Here is a 22,338-nt window from a genome sequence, read left to right on the forward strand (position 1 = left end):
GGTCTCCTACACATAAGGTCAAGGTCATTGCAGCTGTTGAACCTCCTCAGTTGCTGTCGCTGAAGGGGAAGTTGTGTGTACTGGTAGTACAGATGTGTACCCCAGGTAACGTACCCTACCGAATGATAATTAAACGGTACTAGCATCTGTATTGAAACTGGTTTTGAAAGAATAAATAAGTTGAATCCACAAGTGAACACTAATTGACACAACTAAATGCCTGGGACAAATTATGTGCCAAGATTCAACAGGTCTACAGCCCCAGCAGATGGATGCTGTTAAACCCATCATAGTAAGTGTTTCACATCGCACTGTGACCTTCAAAATGAAACTTCATCTGTTCACTCGATTGTCAAAATTTCAAAAATCCACAATTATGTTCTCTTCAACACATCAATACATACTTGTAACATCATCTTTCACTGTGAATGTATAGTATATTCCGTTTGGCTCAAAAGCGGACCGATGAATTGCAATCTAACTCGAAAACTAATAAACATAAAATACTCAATGAAACGCTGATCATAATCAAAACATCAGACCAACTCTGTGATTTGTTTGCAGAATTTATGTTCTAAAATAAAAAAAGTTGTTTAACAAACTATCATTAAAAATTTGACACAGTTCACTATTTGTTACGAGGGAGGAGTGCAGAGAAAGGGACAGCCAGGTGTTAGAGAAGCAAGTGCCGACGTTATTGATTCATTAACCTGTGATGTGCCGTCTCCATCCTTTCTCGCACACCTGGCTGTCCCTTTCTCTGCACTCCTCCCTCATAACAAATAGTGAACTGTGTCGATATTTTAATGATAGTTTGGTAAACAACTTTTTTATTTTTAGGACATAAATTCTGCAAAAACCTCACAGAGTTGGTCTGAGGTTTTGATTATGATCAGTGTTTCGTTGAGTATTTTATGTTTATTAGTTTTCGAGTTAGATTGCAATTCATCGGTCCGCTTTTGAGCCAAACGAACTATACATGTGTGCTTCAATTCTTGGAACGATACAAAGATAATGCAAAGGTATACAAACCAATTACTATTCACATGTTTATTTACAAATACATACAAATGTCATTGCTTCTTAACCAACAACGAATGTAGACATGTACTGACATGAAATGATACCATGATATGAGTGGCCATGACATAAGACTACATACTTTGGAGACAATATTATCACAATGGTTTCAATCATCTTCCAAAGACCATGGTGTCTTCTTCTGATGAACATCCTTAAAACAAAATGACCTTTTCAGTTTCTTGTCTGACCTTCAAATAGTTGAACATACTGACACCAGTTTTCCTTGAGAGTATAGGTCAGCACTAGTCCATCACCACACTTGGTTTTATGCTACTGGGAACAGCCTTTCTGTCAGATATCACAGTACGCCAGCTTAATATGTGCGGAAATCCCGAAGTGATGCCCGTCTTAGACATTAGGTAAAACGGGGTAGTCTAGTGGTTAAAGTGTTCGCTCGTCACACGCCAAAGACCCCACATGATTCCCAATGTTGTGAAGCCCATTTCTGGTGTCCCCACCGGGATATTGCTGGAATATTGCTGGAATATTGCTAAAAAAGCGGCGTAAAACCATACTCACTCACTCACTCATTAGGTAAAACAATACACCTGAGTTATGGTGCTAAAACGGCAAAGCTTGGATTCAAACCTATGGTCATAGATTACTGCCCTACCTAATATAACAAATACAGATAGACACGACCACCCATGACCTGACCATGAACCTTGACCTCTGCCATTCTCGCCATCCATTTATGTGTGTTCTATTTTCCATTCGGATAAGACTGAATAGTAAAAGATTGTTTGAGTCTACTCTTGGTTTCACTTGACTGTCATGCTGATAATCCGGACATCATCGTAAGGTTTGTCTGTCTTGGGATTGGTCTTGACGTTGCCCAGGTTCTCCACCACCTCGATACCCTTGAACACTCGCCCGAACACAGTATGCTTGTTGTCCAGCCAAGGCTGAAAGATGACCCAAAGACGAAACATGAAATGATAATATATTCAAACAATTTAAAATAATCTTGTTGCGTTGAGTCTAAATATTATTGCATCATCCTCATTCCATGGAGCAAAGATTATTGATGTGTAATGGCACTGAAAAAAAATGAAATACAGGAATTGGTATTATATATTGGGAACTGAAATGACAGTGATCGACACTGATTGAAGAAGTAGTTTGTACAAGTTGTGAATACAACATTGAACAGTACGGTGTTGAAGTCAGCCATTTTGTTGTAATGGCAAGGGAGATAACATTAACAATGGGAAACAAAACCACTTCCACATTTCAGGCATTTTGTAAATTTCACAGGGTACCATCACATTGAATGAATTTTTGTTTTCGTTTTAGTTTAAACTATACAAATAATAACAAAACTGCTGATGAAATTTTTAAAGAATTTACCAGAACACAGAAAAAAAAGATTCCAATATAGAAAAACTGCAGGATATTGGTAATGCCGCACAATCCTGCAAAACATGCTGCTCAGTTAGATTGGCATGTACTGAATCTCAAGGGGTTTTAGTTAAATTACTATTACCGTTGGAACTAGTGTGATGAAGAATTGAGAGCCGTTAGTGTTGGGTCCAGCATTGGCCATGCTCAATGTGTAGGGTCTGTCATGTCGTAGCTTTGGATGGAACTCATCTTCAAACTCTCCTCCCCAGATAGACTCTCCACCTGTTCCATTGCCTGTAATATATATAACAAGCTGTACAGCAGGCATCATCTCCTTGTGACTCTTCAGTATATTACAGTTATACAGAAAGCAGTGTGCCAGTATAGATCCACCTATACCACTGCATGTAATATACAATAAGTTGTACAGCAGGCATCATCTCCTTGTGACTCTTCAGCATGTAACAGTTGTACAGAATAATATAGTTCCAGTGTAGGTCCCTATGTACATTATCTGTAATATATAATAAGTTGTACAGAAGGCATCACCTGCTAGTGACTCTTCATTATATAACGGTTGAATAGAAAGTAGTGTGCCAGAATAGATCCTGATGCACCCCTGCCAGTACTATACAACAGATATGTTCTGTCATATCATTTGTACATAGAGGAGTATCTCCAGATACATCAGTTTGTAAATATTCCTTTGGGAAAAACAACAACAAAACTCCAACAAAATAGAGGTACAAATTAAACTGTAATGACACCATGTGTTTGCAAAAAAGTGAAAGCCATGTCCTGCCCCCAAACATCCCACTAACACAGTTGGCTCAAAACATATTTGTAATCTGTCGTCTCAAAGCATAATCTTTCAACCTACCTTGAGGATCTCCAGTTTGAACCATAAATCCTTTGATGACTCGATGGAAGACATGACCATTGAAGTAGCCATTCTTTGCATGAACACAGAAGTTTTCCACAGTTTTTGGACATCTAAAAATGAAAAAAAAAAATGTAAAGAAATTCAAGGATAATGTCCCTTATGAGTGGCACTGATATACTTTACTGATTCTAAAAAAACACTATCCACAATGCCTGGCTTCACAATCAGTTTGACAGAAATCAAGCGCTATATCTGAGTAACAAACATTTTGAACATTAAATGACATGCCCATGTGTTCCAACCAGCAGCCAAACCTTTCTCCCCTAATCATGTGTGTGTAATCTTATGTTCCTGTCTCCTAGCTTATCTGACAAATGCAGTTTATTTGACATTCTTTCTGACTGTCAACTTCTTTCTCTTCCCAGTTTGTACAATGGCTGCTCTAATTAAACAATGACGAGTGTCCTTTCTTGTTAGTGAGTGAGTGAGGCTTTACTGTGCTTTTAGCAAAATTCAAGCAAAATCATGGCAGGGGACATCCATGTGGGGAATCGAACCCCACTCTCGTTTTACGCCGCACTCAGCAATATTCCAGCTATATGGCGGCGGTCTGTAAATAATCGAATCTAGACCAGACAATCCAGTGATCAATAGCATAAGCATAGATATGCGCAATTGGGAAACCGATGACATGTGTCAACCAAGCCAGTGAGCCTAACCACCCGAATCCGTTAGTCGCTCTTACGACAAGCATGGGTAACTGAAGGTTCATTCTAACCCGGATCTTCGTGGGTTCTCGTTAGTGAAAGGTAGGGCATGAGCAGAAGCTAGCAACAAACAGACGGGTATTTTATTGCTCTTATGGGCTGTCACAAAGCTTCTGGCACAGGACTGCTAGAAACGTGTTAGAATAACTGACAAACTCATTAGAACATTTCTAAAAAATTCTCTCCAAAATTGTTTCAATCTGTTAGTTTGTTGAATAAATCATCAAATCTGTGTTTTTGACAATAATAATGTAATTTTTGGAGTAAAATTGATATTTTATACTTATCCTGACTCATGCTCTTTTTGCTTGTCTTCTTCTTCTTGCGAACATAGTGGAACACTTGTATCTCCCTAATTGAAGCTCCTTTCAATGTAAAATCACTAATTAGTACTCACCACGAGTTACCTCCTTTCCACAAGCGCGGGAACGAGGGCGCCACCTCTACACATGTGCCTCACTCTCTCCTCATATACTGAGCCCAACATTTGAATTTACAGGAAATCCAAAGTGTTATGTGGGAGGATGGATGGGAGGCTGACCTCATGAGTCAGGATAAGTATAAAATATCAATTTTACTCCAAAATTACATATTTTTCCTTATCCTGACTCATGCTCTTTTGCTTGTAGAATGCTTTCTGAACGGAGGTGGGAATATCTAATACTTTGGATTTTTAATAATTAGTGATTTGAACTGTGATGATTGTAATAACCCTATGGGAACTTCATAAAGGCACTGAACTGGGATGAATTCCTGCTGCTAACTTATCAGCTGCCATATAAAGGTTATTACCCTGTACTTATTATGATAAAGTATATATAACATTAATACAAAGCTTAAGACTAATAGACTTAAGCTTGTTAATATCTTTAGTATAAACTCCTTAGAGTTTGTTAGCTAAAATACTTTAAGATATAAACATAGTACTAAGCTTAAGATATGATTAAACTTAAGCTAATTATATAATAGCAAACTCTTTAGAGTTTGTTAGTTAATATACTTATATGATATAGATATAATGCTGAGCTTAAGATATGAATAAGCTTTAGCTACATATATAATAGCCGAACTCTGTAGAGTTTGTTAGCTAATATATTTTTATAATATGAGTATAGTACTGTGCTTAAGATATAATTAAAGGTCACATGCAACCAAAAAATCAAACATAATTAAAACACAATTATCACTTCTTCATGACATATAATATGCATAGCTGATTATGAAAAAACAAATAAACAAAATTATAAGCGTATAATCGCAAATCAAAAGTGCAATATTTTGTACTTGGGTTTACCTCCCTCGAAACGAAGCAGCCGGGATACCGAACCCAGTCAGAGCGGGTGGGTGTGCACTCAAGTGTAACGGCTGGTTCATTAGCAGATGCCGCCTTCAGGCCTCATATTGTGTGTGTATATAGAGATGATGGGTTTTGTAAATACATGCTCATTTTTGTGTATAACATTTTGCAATCAACAGACATCATAACATGTCATGTGTTCAAGTATCACACCTGCCTGTCTGTGTAATTACATAATGTGACAGAGACCGAACTTCGGCCATAAATCAATGCGTTTTGTTTATGGTGTATAGCCTGATTGGTGTTAAGTTCGAATTGCATGTGGTCAGTGATTGCAGTTGTGTATTGAATATTTTCATTAGCAGACAGGCAGGCAGACACATAGGTGTCAATAAAACAAGACATTGAGTTTTGTCTGTGACAACGACATATCTATATCACAGTTAGAAACTGAGTCAGCGCTAAATAATGACATTGCTTTTAAGTATCGAACTGAGAAAGCGTCTCGGTAAGAAGAACGTGTGGTGAAATAGACAAATGAAATTATATAAACAGTTAATTTACTGTCATAACATATAAAAAGTTCGCCTGTGAGATATCAACAAAACATTAGAAAAATAGCTCACACCAAGGCCTTCACCGAGTATTCACCGACAACCCGCTTCCAAGCTGCCGCTGAGACCTATTTACTTGCATGACGCGTGCTATAGAGCAGCCCAGCTGTTGAAAACCCGTTTCCCCAGAAATCTCTGGGAAAATTAGTGAAACGTTTGAACTCCGATTTCGCGCGGTTTTTCATCGCGTTATTTTTCAACTTTATAAGTTGAATTTGCATTTTTGACTATTTGTTTCGGTATGTCCATACCGAAAGGTATTAGAATCTGCAAAGTTGTGTTTTACGTTGCATGTGACCTTTAACTTAAGCTACATATATAATAGCAAAACTCTGTAGAGTTTGTTAGCTAATATATTTTACAATATGAGTAAAGTATTGTGCTTAAGATATAATTAACTTAAGCTACATATACAATAGCCAAAAAACTCTGTAGAGTTTATTTAGCTAATATGTTTATAATGTAACCATAGTACTAAGCTTAAGATAAGATTAGACTTAAGCTAAATGTATATAGCAAAAAAAACCTCCTTAGAGTTTATTAACTAATATACTTTTTATGTTAAAAACATAGTACTGAGCTTAAGATATGATTAAACTTAAGCTATATATATATAATAGCAAAACTCCGTCGAGTTTTGTTAGCTAATACCTTTATAATGTAAACATACTGCTTAAGATATGATGAAACTTAAGCTAATTGTATAATAGCGAAAAAAAACCTTTAGAGTTTGTTAGCTAAAATACTTATATGATATAAACCTAGTATTGAGCTTATGAAGGAAAACTTAAGCTACATATATAATAGCAAGAACTCGGTAGAGTTTGTTTGCTAATACGTTATAATGTAACCATAAAGCTTAAAATATGATGAAACTTAAGCCAAATATATAATAGCAAAAACCTCTTTTAGAGTTTTGATAGCTAATATACCTATATGATATAAACATAGTACTGTGCTTAAGATATGAATAAGCTTAAGTTACATATATAATAGCAAAAACTCTGTAGAGTTTGTTAGCTAATACATGTTATAATATAACCATATTGCTTAGAAATATGATGACACTTTAGCCAAATAGCAAAAACTCTTTAGAGTTTGTTAGCTAATCTACTTATATGATATAAACATAGTACTAAACTTAAGATATGAATAAGCTTAAGCTACCTATATAATAATAGCAAACTCCTTAGAGTTTGTTAGCTAATATATTTTATAATATGAGTATAGTACTATGCTTAAGGTATAATTAACTTAAGCTACCTATATAATAGCAAAACTCCTTAGAGTTTGTTAGCTAATATATTTTTATAATATGAGTATAGTACTATGCTTAAGGTATAATTAACTTAAGCTACCTATATAATAGCAAAACTCCGTAGAGTTTGTTAGCTAATATATTTTTATAATATGAGTATAGTACTATGCTTAAGGTATAATTAACTTAAGCTACATATATAATAGCCAAAAACTCTGTAGAGTTTGTTAGCTAATGCATTTATCATGTTACCATAGTATTACTCTTAAGATATGATTAACTTAAAGTAAATTCAAATAACAAACTCTGTAGAGTTGTTAACTTATATATTGTATGATGTAATAATCATAGTACTGTGATGATAAAAGGAACTTAAGCAAATTATATATAGCACGTAGCTATTTAGTATTGTTATAAGATAAGTAGAAAACTGTAAGATTGACTTATCTTCTCCACGGAACTGTCAATTGTTGTGCGAGGACCATGGCAACCACCATATCGGATCTCCAGCAATAAACCCTCCATTATTCCAAATAACATTTGTGTAGATCCAATGTAGCAGTTAATGCTCTAATATCATGAGTATTAAGGCTCATAGAGGGTCGGATTGGGTCCATCCGTCTTGTATGCACATAGTATGACAGTTCTGATCCAAACGGAGATATAGTACTTCATTCAGCCTAAGTTGATGATAGAGGAAATAATCTGTTGCATTTTCCCTTCCTGTTTGGTTCGGTGGAGATAAATTTACAGTGCTCTTGCTGGCCATCGTGATAGAATCATCGTATCATGGAGCCCAAGTATGTCATCCAGGCGTGTTCATAAACCTCACTTGTGAGGTGTTGGAATACTATATTCAGATCACCAAGTTGGAGCGTGAAACTTCCGTTTAAATTCTCCAATCAGAAAGCTTAAGTAGGTTTACTAACCATCTAGTTGTGTTAGTAGTTTGATGATGAAATTCAACTGTAGTCTGAGACGCTGTGGATTTAGATCTACTTGTATCCCGTCGTCTAGGTAATTCGCCGCGAAGTTCTTGACGATGTAGGTGCACAACCATGTGTGTCTGTCCTCGTTGAACTTTATATAAATTAAGCCTGACTGCCGTGCCCTCATCCTAACTTGACAGGGGAGGTCTCTAACCTGAAGAAAGCAGCCTAATTATGAAGGTTCAGGTTAACTGGACTGTAAGGAGGCTTGCTCGTTCACTGATATATAGTTGTCACTTGTGACGTAAGTCTTGAACTGTGAACTCAGATCAGCCTCTGCAATGAAGTCGCTGCCCATCGCGTCCAATCAGAACAAGGCATTTTGATTCTGTAGAATACCCGCGCTGTGATGTCACCGGTGTAGCAGGAAAAGAACCTTGTATAAAATCTTGCCGTCACGTTGATATTAGCATAATCGTCGGTCTTCACCGTAGCTTCTCGAAGTTACCCGAGTGACCACGTGTCTGGGGTTAATGGTAAACGCCGCTGAACCTTCGCGCAAATACCTCGCCTGTAGTATTAATGCTGGGTAGGTTATTTTCCTGGCTGTCGTGAAAGTAACTTCAGTTTTGAATATAATTCCGACTTCCTTATATAAAGGTACAATAAACTTGCAAGTTGTCAGCTTGTAGACTATACATGAATGTATCGTCATAATTGTAGAATTAAGGCTGCACTTGTTGTACATATATCTTCTCAGAAAAGTTGACGATTATGAGTTATACTCGCTATAACAAGGCTGCTGTTCAATTTCGATATTGAATTGTCTGTATAAATGCGTAATGGTCACGCATGTAGATAATCGTATCGTCGTCCGGGATTGCATATTCTATCAATCTAAACGGAACAGTTGATTTCTGTGAAGATCTATGAAACGTTGTTGACTAAGTAATACAGCGACGTTCTGTGTTGTAAATAGCCTGTGCAATTGTCTTCGCGTAGGCTTATAGACGGCATCTGGCATACAGTTGATAGACAACTTATGCGATGTCTTGAACGGACTGACGAGTAGCTATATATGACGAGTGGCTAGTATATGGAGACCTTGGAGGAGACTTCCTCGGTGAACGCCGGAGACTTCGAGAAGCTCTCGAAGTATCCTTTCTAGATTTTCTGGGTGAAGTAGACTTGCAGTTATACTTAGCCACGCCTTCGACCTTGAAGGTATCGAATCAAAGCCCGATTAGTATATATATATATATATATATGAGTGCTTGTTCACCAAAGCCTCTGTGTTAAACAGGATGTGGGTCGGCGGCGGCTACTCCTCCAAGCGATGTCCCTTGTAGTCGGTGAGGCTCTAGTTCTCCTTCCGGAGGCGTGACTGGGACTTGCTGGTTGTGCATAAGTAGGGTCAAGATGGATCATCTTATCATCTTGCAAGTAGTCGTAGTACGAAGTCTGGTGATAAGTGTCTTATTCAAGATCGTTCTAGATCTATTTAGGCCAGCGAACATACGTCTCGTCATGGATTCAAATGAACCAATATACGATTGTAGTTCTTATTCTTGGATATCGATGATCAACTTGTCTATGGGTTGATCTTCTCGAGACTTGTGAGGGGAACGTTGATAGTTTTGCCAAGCTCTTGTATAGTCCCCACCGATGTCCTTCTAGATGATGATGATCTGGATTCAGGTGTCGCTGTGCCGCCATGCCTTCGCTGAAGCTTCCTCTGCGTCCGTCCGGGAACACGATATGACCTTCAGCGAAGGCTTCAGATGTCTGGATGATGGTCCGAAGTCCAACTTCTAGGGATGAAACCGAAGAAGGTGATGATCTATCCTGCCTTCGGCGAAGGTTGTACATCGGTCCTTTCCGCCATGGCGAGGTCCTTCGCGAAGGCTGCAGGTTCTTCTAGGTTCTTCGCCAAGGTGGTCCGTGACTTCCTTCGCGAAGGTGACATCGTCCTGGCTGCTACGTTGACGGGGTGCCTCTAAAGAATGTCACGCTGGAGCCTTCGGCTAAGGCTCCGGGTCCCTGCTTTTAGCAGTCTGTAGCGTCCTCCATCATGGTCATAATTTGCCGCGATCAGGTCCTCAGGGATGGTCTGCGGCGACGAGGTCGCCGGGTGCCTTATCTCAAGGTGTTAATGGAGGGGTCCACAGGAAAAATCGTCTGACATCAGTGTAGAGGCATCAGGCCGTGCATGGTGATCTCTCTGCTGATGTCGTTGTAGCTGTCACCAGTCGAGCTTTCTTGTGGCGATGCGCCGGATGATGATCAGCTGATCATAAGAGAGTCCAGGTCATCGGCTGGAACAATCTCGGGTTGAGAAAGTCCTAGTAGACTTCGTTGATTTCCCCCTCAGAGGTTCGACGCTGCACTGGCGGCGACGCCTGCGTTGAGTGTTGGTAACGATGGGGACCTCAGGACGATCATCGTAATATCAAGCTGTTGGTACATCAGGCTGCATGCTGATCTGCGCCGACATCGGCCATTCTTTGATGTATCATCAGGTATGATGATCGAAGCTTGATCATCATATTGGTACCAAATCTGCGATGGAACAATCTCGCTGTTGAGATGTAGTAGAAACCCCTCTAGTCTTCTGCTCGCGACGATGGGATCTGGGGAAGCAGGATGCTTCTTGAGATGCATGGACTGACGTCCCACACCTCTCCACCACTCTAGCGGAACACCACACGAGGAGAGTCACCAACAGCAGTAGACTGGCGCAGGGGTTCAGGCGATCAGTCATACTAGACTCTGCATAATGCTGACCTATCTGCTGCGCGCTGTCTTAAACGCAAAGTAAATATTAATAAAAGGTAGAATTGGATAAATTAGTACCGCAACTGCAACGTGAATATAATGAACATGGCCCGCATAACCCATGGCATATTAAAAGCGGATGAGCAGCAGCATAAAAAACGAATCTGCAATAGTACAGAATTTTCATCAACGTAATCCCCTGAAATAAACATCAGTTCCGTGAATAAACTGTAGAAAAAACGACTAAATATCAATATATAATCGTTGAAGGATACTAGCTAAACCTCTATAGATGTCTATACGCAGGTAACTAACTAAATATAATTCAAAGGATATAGTGTGTCGGGAGACACAGGTGCTCTCACTGCAACTTGTCACAAAGCAAGTTTAGTGTTACAATTCTAACAAGTCAATGCTAAACTACAGGATTTACGACAATGGAAGTGTTGTGATCACATTATGAAAAAGAGCCTTTGCAAGTCAAAGAGAAACATAGAGCACAATTACCCTCACTCCCTGTGCTTTCTAGGCCTCGCCATAAAATTTATCTTGCTGTTCCAGCCCTAAATGAGGTGTGACCCAACTGCTGTGTGAAGTAAGTACTCACTCTTTAGAGAACAGCTTGCAGTGCACATCTCCCATTGTTGTGTGGATGACCACATTCTCTGACACACGGGTATATGACAGATCCTGCAAGGTGAGGAGAAGGTTAAACTTAGTGATATCTCCTCTTCCAGTTTCTACATTCCATTATCTTGTTCATCCATGACAACAAGTGAACCATGGTTAAATATCGTGTCCATGATCATTGCACCTATACAACAAGTCACATGCAACTGTTTGTGGCTGTTGGTTCCTGCTGGGACCAATATAGGTTCAACGCTGCCTCAACCGCTGAGATACCGTATCTCAGTTTAATATCAACACCGCATTCAGCTTACCAGTCTTTGTTATATTGGTGTTTTATTGCCTTAATACCAGACAAAAGGCAGGGTAACAACAGGTGCCATATTCTGGTTGGTTGCTTGGTTGGTTGTTTAACGCCGCACTCAGCAATATTCCATTTATATGGTGGCGGTCTGTAAATAATCGAGCCTGGACCAGACAATCCAGTTATAACAGCATGAGCATCGATCTACACAATTGGGATACAATGACATTTGTCAACCACGTCAGCAAGCATGACCACCCGATCCCGTTAGTCGCCTCTTATGACAAGCATGGGTTACTGAAGATCAAGCCATATTTTAGAATTCTGTATGAGGTGATTGTGGGATCAAACTATCGACCTCCAATTCTCCAGGCACGTGCTCTATCCACTCAACCAACAACGCAGGCATGATGGGACTTCTGTTGAGTATAATCAGTTAGCTGAATTTCAAATTCAGGCATTAATCACTATCAGCGATGACCTGTTTTACTTTTCAAATTATTATTTCATTCACAGTGTTAAAATAACTTGCTAACAGAACAGAAGCTGCCAGCAAACGATCAGATTGAAGGATCATAGTACACGTAGATCCATTTTAGGTGACTAGATTACTAGTGTGCATGCTGCTGTCTGCTCTCACCTGCGTTGCTGCGACCACCTCCTCCTTGGACGGCTTCTCGTTGAACACATCACGCTCAGTCTCAGCACTGAAAAACACACAGTTCTTTAATACAACTTCAGCAATACGCAGGTTATGGTCAACATGACCAGGGTCATAAAGTCAAGGATGTCAGGATTAATTGGTGACACGTACGCATCTGTCAACTCCTCGCCATGCGCCAGATTAGACAGCGCTGATTACTGTATAAACACATATTCAGGCGTCTCATTTCATGCCAAGATCTGGAATTGACAGCTGCTGGTTTGCAGAGCTTTTAAATGATGTTAATGTACTAGCCATGGACGGGACTGAGATTTTATGCCGGTGTTGACAACTTGCCAGACTGGACAGCTGCCGGTTTTGACAGCTTTCACTGTATACCGACTTTAATCTGACTAGTCTCCATTCTACCCACAACATCAGGCATGGGTTACAATATATACTTTCTTCAAGAGCCATTTAGTATACCACAGCTGGGGATCAAACTGACTAATTCTGTTCTCTTGCCTCGATGAAAATGACTATTAATGTATCCAAATTTTGAATAAGCTAATGATTTTTTCTTGCACTGTGTACATTGTATACAAATTAATGGCCCATCACCTCTTTGTATCCTCGGGGGCTCTCTTGGTGAAGAGATAGAACCTGTTCTTCTTGAACGCTGTACACAGGAGAGTGGGATCCAACTGGACGTTCTGGAGGATGGGGTTGTCAGACGCCACCATGTCCGCATCAACAGCCGCCTTCTTCTTCTTCCCGGAACCCTGGAAGAGTGCCAGCTGGATAAACCTGGCATTCTCTGGTTTTCCCAGGATTCTGGTACACCGATTTGTGTGTAGGTTAATCACTGTGACAAAGATGAATCATGCCATGAGTTCCATGTGTCATTAATGGGTCATGGTCAAGGTCAAGGAAGGATGTGAACTCCTGCACCAAATCATGCTAGTGAGAGAACAAAACATTGTTTATTTGCAAAATATTTCAGACTCTTGGTATCGAAACTCGAAGTGCATGAGTTGTCACATGACAAACTGTACTTCAAATACTGTGACAAAACTAACAGGTAGACAGTCAATGGACTCAATAATACTATATTAATGAAATGAACATTTGTTTGTGACATCTTTCATGTCAGCCTTTCTGAACTATTATTTCAAAAGAGATGAGGGAGTTTAACCTCATATCAACACAAACATTTATTTCTTTTGCTTTTCTGAGAGTTGATTATTTTTCCGAACAGACATACCTTTAACACCCAGCATTGTACTGTATAATATGAAGTAGCCACTCTCATCAAACACTGAAACAAAACACAGACATGAGTGAGTGAGTGAGTGAGTGTAGTTTTAAGCTGCTTTCAGCAATATTACAGTGGGGGACACCAGAAATGGCTTCACACTTTGTACCTCATGTGAGCAATCAAACCTGGGTCTTCTACATGACCTTCTGTAATGAAGGGTCTTTTCATGATGCCTTACACCACTCAGCTTCAACAGATTATAAACTGCTTCGTCTGTTGACAATATAGTGATCAATATTGTAAGCACAGATTCACATCACCAAGACACAAGGATGTACAGTCAACCATGTCTGACATAGCCATCCATTTGGTCGAAGCTTATGGCCAGCATAGGTAGCTGTGGACATGTTCTAACATGGAATTCCTGCCAGGAGACAGATCAAAGGCCCTATCACTAGTCTTTGGTCATCTGTTGATAATTTAAAATAAGTCTTTGGTAATTACTGCTTTGTTGCAACTTTTAGATTACTGACTAAAATGGGTTGTCCACTGTTATCTGTATTTTCAGGAAAACTTATGGCTGAAGATCTGATCTGATATTTTGAAAATCTTAGGTGAAATATTCAACCATATCTTTAGGGACCCTTCATAATTTATGGCTTGGGGGTGATGATGATTTTAAGGGGGGGATCACCCATTATGTTCTTGGGAGCTAGGGGGTGTCATCAATTTTGTACACATGTACTGGGGGTGGTGGGGTTGGGGTGGTGGGGTGTGTCTTATGCTAAGAAATTATGGGAAGGGAGGTGGGGTCATTGATTTTGTAAATGACATGCAGGGGGTCACTTATTTTGTACATACACTTTATTTTTGTGTGTGTGTGTGTGTGGTCCATTATTTGTACATGCTTTTTGGGGGTCCATTCAAAATCATCATCATCCCCACAAAAATCATCATCCCCCTAGCCATAAATTATGAACAGTCCCTCATATTATATCGATATATAGATCAACACGATTTGGAATAAATTAACACTTAAGTTTGATACAATATTTCTCTCCACAACTGATTAGATCAAGTATGGACACTACTGATCATTGGATCATTGCACCCTCAACGGTTGCTGATTGACTGACCAGTGGTGGTCTCAGATTTAACACCACTTTCAGATAAGTACAATCATGAAATAGTTCAATAAAAACTTACCAACATTGGCGAGGGAAAATGATTCAGATTTCTCCAGATCTCTCTCAACGGCCAGACGACGTCCGAACTCCATGTTAGGTATTTGTTGCTTCATCTAAAATGAAAATTGACACAAGTATGATCCAAACCTCTAATTCCTTGGAAGGTTTGGTTTAGCATGGAAAAGTAGATGCTAAATGTGTACACCCTCCTTTAGCCTTAACCATCTAGACATACAGGAGGAGAATAGTTAGACAGACTTTGTCAGATATAGGGAAGAGGAATACCAGAAGTGATGTATGTCTCCAGATGTTTCCCACATTGATAAAACCTATAAGCATGTATATGGTACTGACAAACCTAGAAACATACACAAAGCCTATCCAGAGGCGTGTTCAGAACCGCGAGAGCCCGCGAACACTAGCGAGCACTCGATCCTGAACGCCTGTGCCCATTCGAGCGCCTGCTCGCGCCCGCGAACCATCCTCACAGCTGCCTCGCCAAGCAAACCAAGATGGCGACCATGTTTAATGTCATTTGTCACCACTCGCCCCTTTCCGTAACCTCCAACAAGAAGACAAGAAGCTATTCGGCTTGTCCCGGAATAACACGAGATGATTACAAATGGCTTAAAGTAACCAAGCGCTCGCGGCTGTTCAGGGCCGATGCGAGCGCTCACGGGAGCCAATAGTGCGGGCGCTCGTGGTTCTGAACACGCCTCAGATTGAACATATGAACGTAGATGTGCTAAAGGGAAGCAACTCTGCACAGTGAATGGCAACACCTTAGACAACAAGACCACCAGAACATGAAAAAAAGAGCGAGTACGGTTTAAAGTTGCTTTTAGATATATTCCAGTAATGTCTGGGGACACCAGAAATGGACTTCACAATATTGTGCCCATGTGGGGAATTGAACCAGTGTCTTCAGCGTGACGAGCGAATGCCTTAACCACTAGGCTACCCCATTGCCTCTGTGCCACCAGAACATAAAAGAATGAGTGAGTAAGTATGGTTTTATGTCACTTTTAGCAATATTTCCAAAATATCATACCAAGGGGCACTGGAAATGGGCTTCACACATCGTACCCATGAATCCAACATGGGTCTTTGCTTGACGTCCAAACTCATTAACCCCCACCCTAGCCCCACCAGAACAGAAAAGAAACTGAAGGTGAAACAGTACCTGCTGAAGTTCAGTAAACTGTTTTAAGCTTTCATCCAGGACTTTGAACAGCTTGCCAGTCAGGAACTTAAATATCCTAACCTGAAATCAATACAACTATCACAAGTGAGCATTAAGTAGTGCTTAGCATGCTTAGGGCAGACTAATTTAATTAGACAAAGTGGAGATTGCCTGTGTAGCATACCGTCAGAACATCGGTGGTATGCGTGGTGCATGCATAAGCTGCACTGGCAAGGCATCCCACGTAGGTAGTGATTTCAAGGACTCAACCCGAAAAAAGTAAATGTGTAATCCATGTGTTAAAGAAACTGCCAATTACATAATGTTTTGTACATATCATGCACACCCACCGTTCCTGGAGGTGGGAGAGAATGGAGGCTATAGTTTTGCTTCTTGTGAATTCTGTGCTTGTGGAGACACAATAATAATGACTTGGACTATTTCCCATTTAAGATATTTCTTGACAATGACTTAAGGGTGATCTGTGATACAAGATATAATGGTCTGGCCTGATAATATATACAACATCACTAAAACTAAAGATCCACCGTCCTTTGAAGGAACTCAGCATGATCTCTCTCTCAGGCCAGATATACTGTCATGAACTTAGAGCAACATAAACCTATCAGAACTAACTCGCACCTGCTGTGAAGGGAAACTCACCTTCCGATCCGTAGCTAGAGTAGCCATGAGATGTCCATTGGGTGAGAATGCTATACTTGTTGGAACAGCTTTTTTCTGTGAATGGATAAGACGCTTTCCTTGAAGTTGAAACATTACAACATTATCTTGAAACAATATGAAGGGACATTCTTAGAAAAAATCATTGGCAGTTATTCTAAATGTTCATGACATGGCTAATATTCCAATAAATATTTAATTCAAACTGACTGACTGATTGATTGTTGTTTAATGTCACACTCAGCAATATTCCAGCTATATGGCGGTGGTCTGTAAATAATCAAGTCTGGACCAGACAATCCAGTGATCAACAACATGAGCATCGATCTACGCATTTAGGATCACGATGACATGTGTCAACCAAGACAGCGAGCCTGACCATCCGACCCTGTTAGTCGCCTCTTACGACAAGCATGGGTTACTAAAGACCAATTCTAACCCGGATCTTCACAGGAACAAATTGAAAGATTCAGATTTTACTGAATGATATTTCAGATGTCGGTATTCATTTCAAAAGGAAGGATTCAGAGATGAATTAACCCTAAAACATTTGGGGAGAATATTGGTAATGACATGAGTGTCATCTACTGTCTGGCTGATATATATATTAATAAATACCATCATGAAGTCGTAGAGATCAGTGTCAGTTTTAAACTCCCACTGCAACACTTTAGGGAACTTGTAGTCCTGCCTGGCACCGCCCCAACATTCCACCATGCCACTCCGGTCAACCGACACAGCCACCTCCAACACTGGGTTGTACTGCAATACAATGTACAACAGTTAACTTGTGTCCACCTCCAACACTCGGTTGAATTGCAATACAATGTACAACAGTTAACTTGTGTCCACCCCCAACACTCGGTTGAACTGCAATACAATGTACAGCAATTAACTTGTATCCATCTCAAACTCTGGGTTGTACTGCAATACATTGTACAACAGTTAACTTGTGTCCATCTCCTACACTGGGTTGTATTACAATACAAAGTACAAAAGTTAACTTGTGTCCATCTCCAACACTGGGTTGAACTGCAATACAATGTACAACAGTTAACTTGTGTCCATCTCCAACACTCGGTTGAACTGCAATACAATGTACAGCAATTAACTTGTATCCATCTCAAACTCTGGGTTGTACTGCAATACAATGTACAACAGTTAACTTGTGTCCATCTCCAACACTGGGTTGTCCTGCAATGCGATGTACAACAGTTAACTTGTGTCCATCTCCAAAACATGGTTTGTACTACAATACAATGTACAACAGTTAACTTGTGTCCATCTCCAAAACAAGGTTGTACTACAATACAATGTACAACAGTTAACTTGTGTCCTTATCCAACACAAGGTTGTACTGCAATGCAATGTACAACAGTTAACTTGTGTCCACCTCCAAAATAGCTTGTACTACAATACAATGTACAACAGTTAACTTGTGTCCATCTCCAACACAAGGTTGTACTACAATACAATGTTCAACAGTTTAAAAACAAACACATCAAAAGTCACATGAATTAGGATTGTAGAAGATAGTCGTAAATATGAGCTTGGAGAGAGTTACTGTTTGTATCGACTGAAAACGTGTGTTTTGAGGTTAGGCTTGAACACTTGAAGGGATGTAGCTGTACGCAGTTTAAGTGGAAGTGAGTTCCATAGTGTGCTTGCAACTTGTATCCATCTGCAACAAAAGGTTGTACTGCAATACAATGTACAACAGTGAATTTGTGTCCATCTCCAACACTGGGTTGTACATAAATACTTGTACAACAGTTAACTTGTTGTTAATTTTTGCTCCATACATGATTCAAATGATGGCGCAAAGAGCATCTGTATATCAGGCTTCGAACTTTTACTGTACTAAGCTGTTTCCTGAACTTACCCGTATGATAGTGACAGGTTTGAAGTGAAGTTTTTCAATCGAGTGGAGAGGCTCACCATTACCCTTTCCATCGTATATATGGATTGTGTTGCTTTCTTTCTCTGACCTGAAAGAGACCCAGCCAAACTCTGTTTCATGGACAACATGGGAAGTTTGTAAGGGACCATTAAGATAATTTACACAATGGCTGCAACTAACAAGGGAAGACAACTCTGCTGAGATTATGTTCTTTGTCGATGACTGTCTTGCCAGGACTGCAGAATGAAGGTGTTACTGTCACTAAATTTGGGGGTTTTATTTGACGACAAAAGACATAACTTAAGCTGACTGCCATAAGAGCTACTATTGGAGTTGTTTTAAACTGATTCCAGTGATATCGTATGATTAGAACATTAGCTAAGACATCGCTTTTGTTGTGGAAGTAAAATAGCTTGGAGCTTTCCCTGTGATGTCATCAATTTTTCACGTTTAGAGATTAAACCACAACTGCAAATAAACGTCATGATTATTGCCTATGTTGACTCTTTTCGTCATTTCATGTGTATTAAAGTTATGCAAATTAATCAGTGAATGATTACATTGTAAAGCTTCTGTCCTTTAGAGATAGAAATAGCAAGCATTGAAGCTGATCCCCGTCCGCTGTATCTACTCACACGGCTAGAGCTGAGATGGCATCCCCTGGCTTGTACACCCAGCCACTACACAGAGGAACATAACCCAGCTTTATCATGTTGATCATGTCTGGAATCACATAAAGTATTATCATGAATTAACACCTGCCATCATCACTCCAAAGTACATATTCCAAACAGGCTTTAGTTACGAAAACTGTACTGTTGAAGGAACAGTTTGTCATACATAAGGCTTCTTATTTTGTAAAATACATGTTCAGTAAAACATCACACATGAACCACTGACATATTAAGCAAGAGTACAGTTACATCACAGTAGTGAAGTATCTGCAGATCTTAGAGCTTACACATTATAAGTATAACAAAGCCAAGTCAGCTGTAGAATGAGGCCTGACACAGGAGGCAAATGTTTCAGAATATTTTCGAGCAACTCACCAAAGTTTACAACGTCAAAGACTTTGGCAGTTTTGTCGTCAGACACAGTGCAACAGAGTTCCCCGTTACTGCTCACAGACATGTCCTGGATGTTCCCTGAACAAAGACATTAACAATAGAAGGAGGGTGCTAAAAGGGTGTTTAACGTTGCATTCAAGATTATACTATCTATATCATGACAATGCATGTGTGTTTGATTGTGTAAGCAAGAAAACACAGCCTTTGACAATGATGATACAAAAAGAACCAGGCTGAAATGGATAAACTGGCCTGTTTGCTTGTATCCATGGTAAACTAGATAACTATTAAAGCTTGAAAGTCATCGATGTTGGACCATACTAATCAATGCTAATGTTCCTCTCCCATGGCTATAACTATATATCTTCTAAAATAAAAAACCCAGATCAGGGCACTGATAAAAAAAAGAACACCTAGTTCAATCCCTGACACGATCTTGTGAGATCTTTAGCATATTTAGGACTGGTTACCAAGGTGACTTCGGAAGTGCTTGACAAACTCAATGCCAGTCTCTTCTGACTTCTTCCAAAACTTAACATGTCCGTCGCAACTTCCTGTTATGAGGAAGTCAGTCCTGCAACCAACAAAGCTCAACGATACAATGTTGTTTTCTGTAAAAAGAAATTGGGATTTATCCTTCAATCAGTTATTGACTCGTGAAGATCTGGGTTAGAATTGATCTTCAGTAACCCATGCTTGTCGTAAGAGGTGACTAACAGGATCGGGTGGTCAGGCTTGCTGACTTGGTTGACACATGTCATCGGTTCCCAATTGCATAGATCGATGCTCATGCTGTTGATCACTATACTGTCTGGTCCAGAATCCGTTATTTACAGACTGCCGCCATGTAGCTGGAATATTGATGGGTCAGGCGTAAAACTAAACTCACTCACTCACTTACTGAAAGTTGATCATGATTCCATAAATGATTTAATTCTTTACACCTTTAAGCTAAAGCGTGACAACTATTGTGGAACTTTTCAGTATTTTATATTTCCAAACACCCCACTATGAATTCAGCTACCATATGCTTCATAAAGGTGCTAGTTCATGCACAAAACTGTATCCCTAAATATTCTGGTACTAATTTTCGGTTGTTTTAAATAATACAAACCTTGTCACTGCTATATGAGTTATGACATCTCTGTGCATGTAACTCTTTTCATAGTATTCTGCACTGGGGATGTTGTCCATGTATACCTGCTCAAACTCAAGAACTGAAACCAGGAACAGGTTCATGATGAGGCTAAAAGGAAAAATGCACAAAGATCCTTCACACCCAATAGCCCCTACAAGTATAACATGTACATATAGAAGCTCTCTGTATCCTAGCTTTCACTAACCTGATGATAGAGTAAGAATATACTCCTTAACCAGGTTAACGTTGTATTCTTCATAATTATTCCTGATAATAAGCATGATAAGGAAATGACATTCATAAACAAATCTTCTTTAACTTGACTTCCTTGATAGTAACTGTAATTTTCTTAAATTGAAATTGAGAGATAACTAATCCATAACCAACTCAAACGTAACCTTAAGGATCACAAAGGGTGCTTGATCGGCAAAGCTGGATAAAGTTGGGGTAACCTACCAAATCTCTCCGAAAGGCTAAATCATTTTGATCAGAGGCACACGAGGACGTCGAGGTGAAGTCAGAATCCTCAGTCTGAGCCAGATGGCTTTGTCAGTTAAATTACAAAGTTGCGGATGGAAGAAGCAGGATTTGGGTTCCGGACATCTTTACAAATTTTGAAAAAATGGTGAAACCAACGATAGGATCTTTCAACTAAATGTTAACTTTCAATAGTTTCATTTCAAAACTAGACCACACCGACTCATACACTTCTTGAATACAAACTCTTGTTTCTGGTTGTAATAGTATGATTTATTCCTAATCCAACCTTTCTGTTTCTTTGGCTTTGTCGCCTCTTCGGGCATAGGACCGATCCAGCCATCATCGTCATCGTTCTTTTCAACATCATCAATCTCACGTTTTGTGGACGCCGCCATTTTCTGAGTAAATCGAGGGAGGTAACTCTTACAATGAATATTTTACGACCCACACTAAAAACGAGGACAGGACGAATCGTTGTCATTTTGTATTGGGTGAGTGAGTGGATGAGTTGGGTTTAAGTAGTTTGTCAGGTTATATATATAATTTTCTTAATTTCCGGGCTAATTGATGCATTGCTAGAAATCCTATTCGGCGTTAATTTACTTGAAAATGTAATGTTTGTAGCAATTGTAATCTTCCAATATAGAGTATCAAGAGAATTTCATCAATTTTCAGAAAGTGAAACCATTGTAATTTATAGATTTTCCAAATTATCAAAGACTTGGGTCGTATTTTTCGGATATCCTTGTCCCGGGGGTATAGCGAAACTAAAAGAACAAAAATGTTAAGACCTATTTCACAATGTGAAGTTCACATCTGTATCTGGTGTAAATACATATTGCTGGGAATCAAACTCACAACACAAGAGACAAACATAAATAATAAATATTTATAGAGCTGCGTTTCACACAAGACCAACA

The 22,338-nt window shown here is 39.5% G+C and overlaps 1 protein-coding gene across 1 annotated transcript; it reads right to left on the minus strand.

The window, feature by feature from the left end:
* Nucleotides 1–1,035: 1,035 nt before the first annotated feature.
* On the minus strand, nucleotides 1,036–21,820 carry LOC124276350 (peptidylprolyl isomerase domain and WD repeat-containing protein 1-like). Its single transcript, XM_046711991.1, has 17 exons — nucleotides 21,705–21,820; nucleotides 20,915–21,017; nucleotides 20,271–20,374; nucleotides 19,783–19,878; nucleotides 19,369–19,456; nucleotides 18,716–18,821; nucleotides 17,452–17,595; nucleotides 16,816–16,890; nucleotides 16,153–16,233; nucleotides 14,989–15,082; nucleotides 13,789–13,842; nucleotides 13,146–13,389; nucleotides 12,522–12,588; nucleotides 11,558–11,640; nucleotides 3,308–3,420; nucleotides 2,570–2,721; nucleotides 1,036–1,988 (listed from the first exon to the last, which is right to left on the minus strand). Exons 1-17 carry the CDS (start codon nucleotides 21,811–21,813, stop codon nucleotides 1,845–1,847), a joined length of 1,857 nt encoding a protein of 618 aa, XP_046567947.1. The 5' UTR covers nucleotides 21,814–21,820; the 3' UTR covers nucleotides 1,036–1,844.
* Between the last annotated feature and the right edge of the window lie 518 nt (nucleotides 21,821–22,338).

The sequence above is a fragment of the Haliotis rubra genome, unplaced genomic scaffold, assembly GCF_003918875.1.
Source record: "Haliotis rubra isolate DU_JTF1 unplaced genomic scaffold, ASM391887v1 Scf208, whole genome shotgun sequence".
Taxonomy (NCBI): Eukaryota; Metazoa; Mollusca; class Gastropoda; order Lepetellida; family Haliotidae; genus Haliotis; species Haliotis rubra.

Coding starts and splice junctions, on each gene's coding strand:
- LOC124276350 (XM_046711991.1), bottom strand. CDS start 21,813: ATGGCGGCGTCCACAAAACGTGAGATTGATGATGTTGAAAAGAACGAT. Junction 12,589..13,145: donor GCCCCCGAGGATACAAAGAG/GTGATGGGCCAT, acceptor TGTGTTTTTCAG/TGCTGAGACTGAGCGTGATG. Junction 1,989..2,569: donor TCATCACACTAGTTCCAACG/GTAATAGTAATT, acceptor GTCATCTTTCAG/CCTTGGCTGGACAACAAGCA.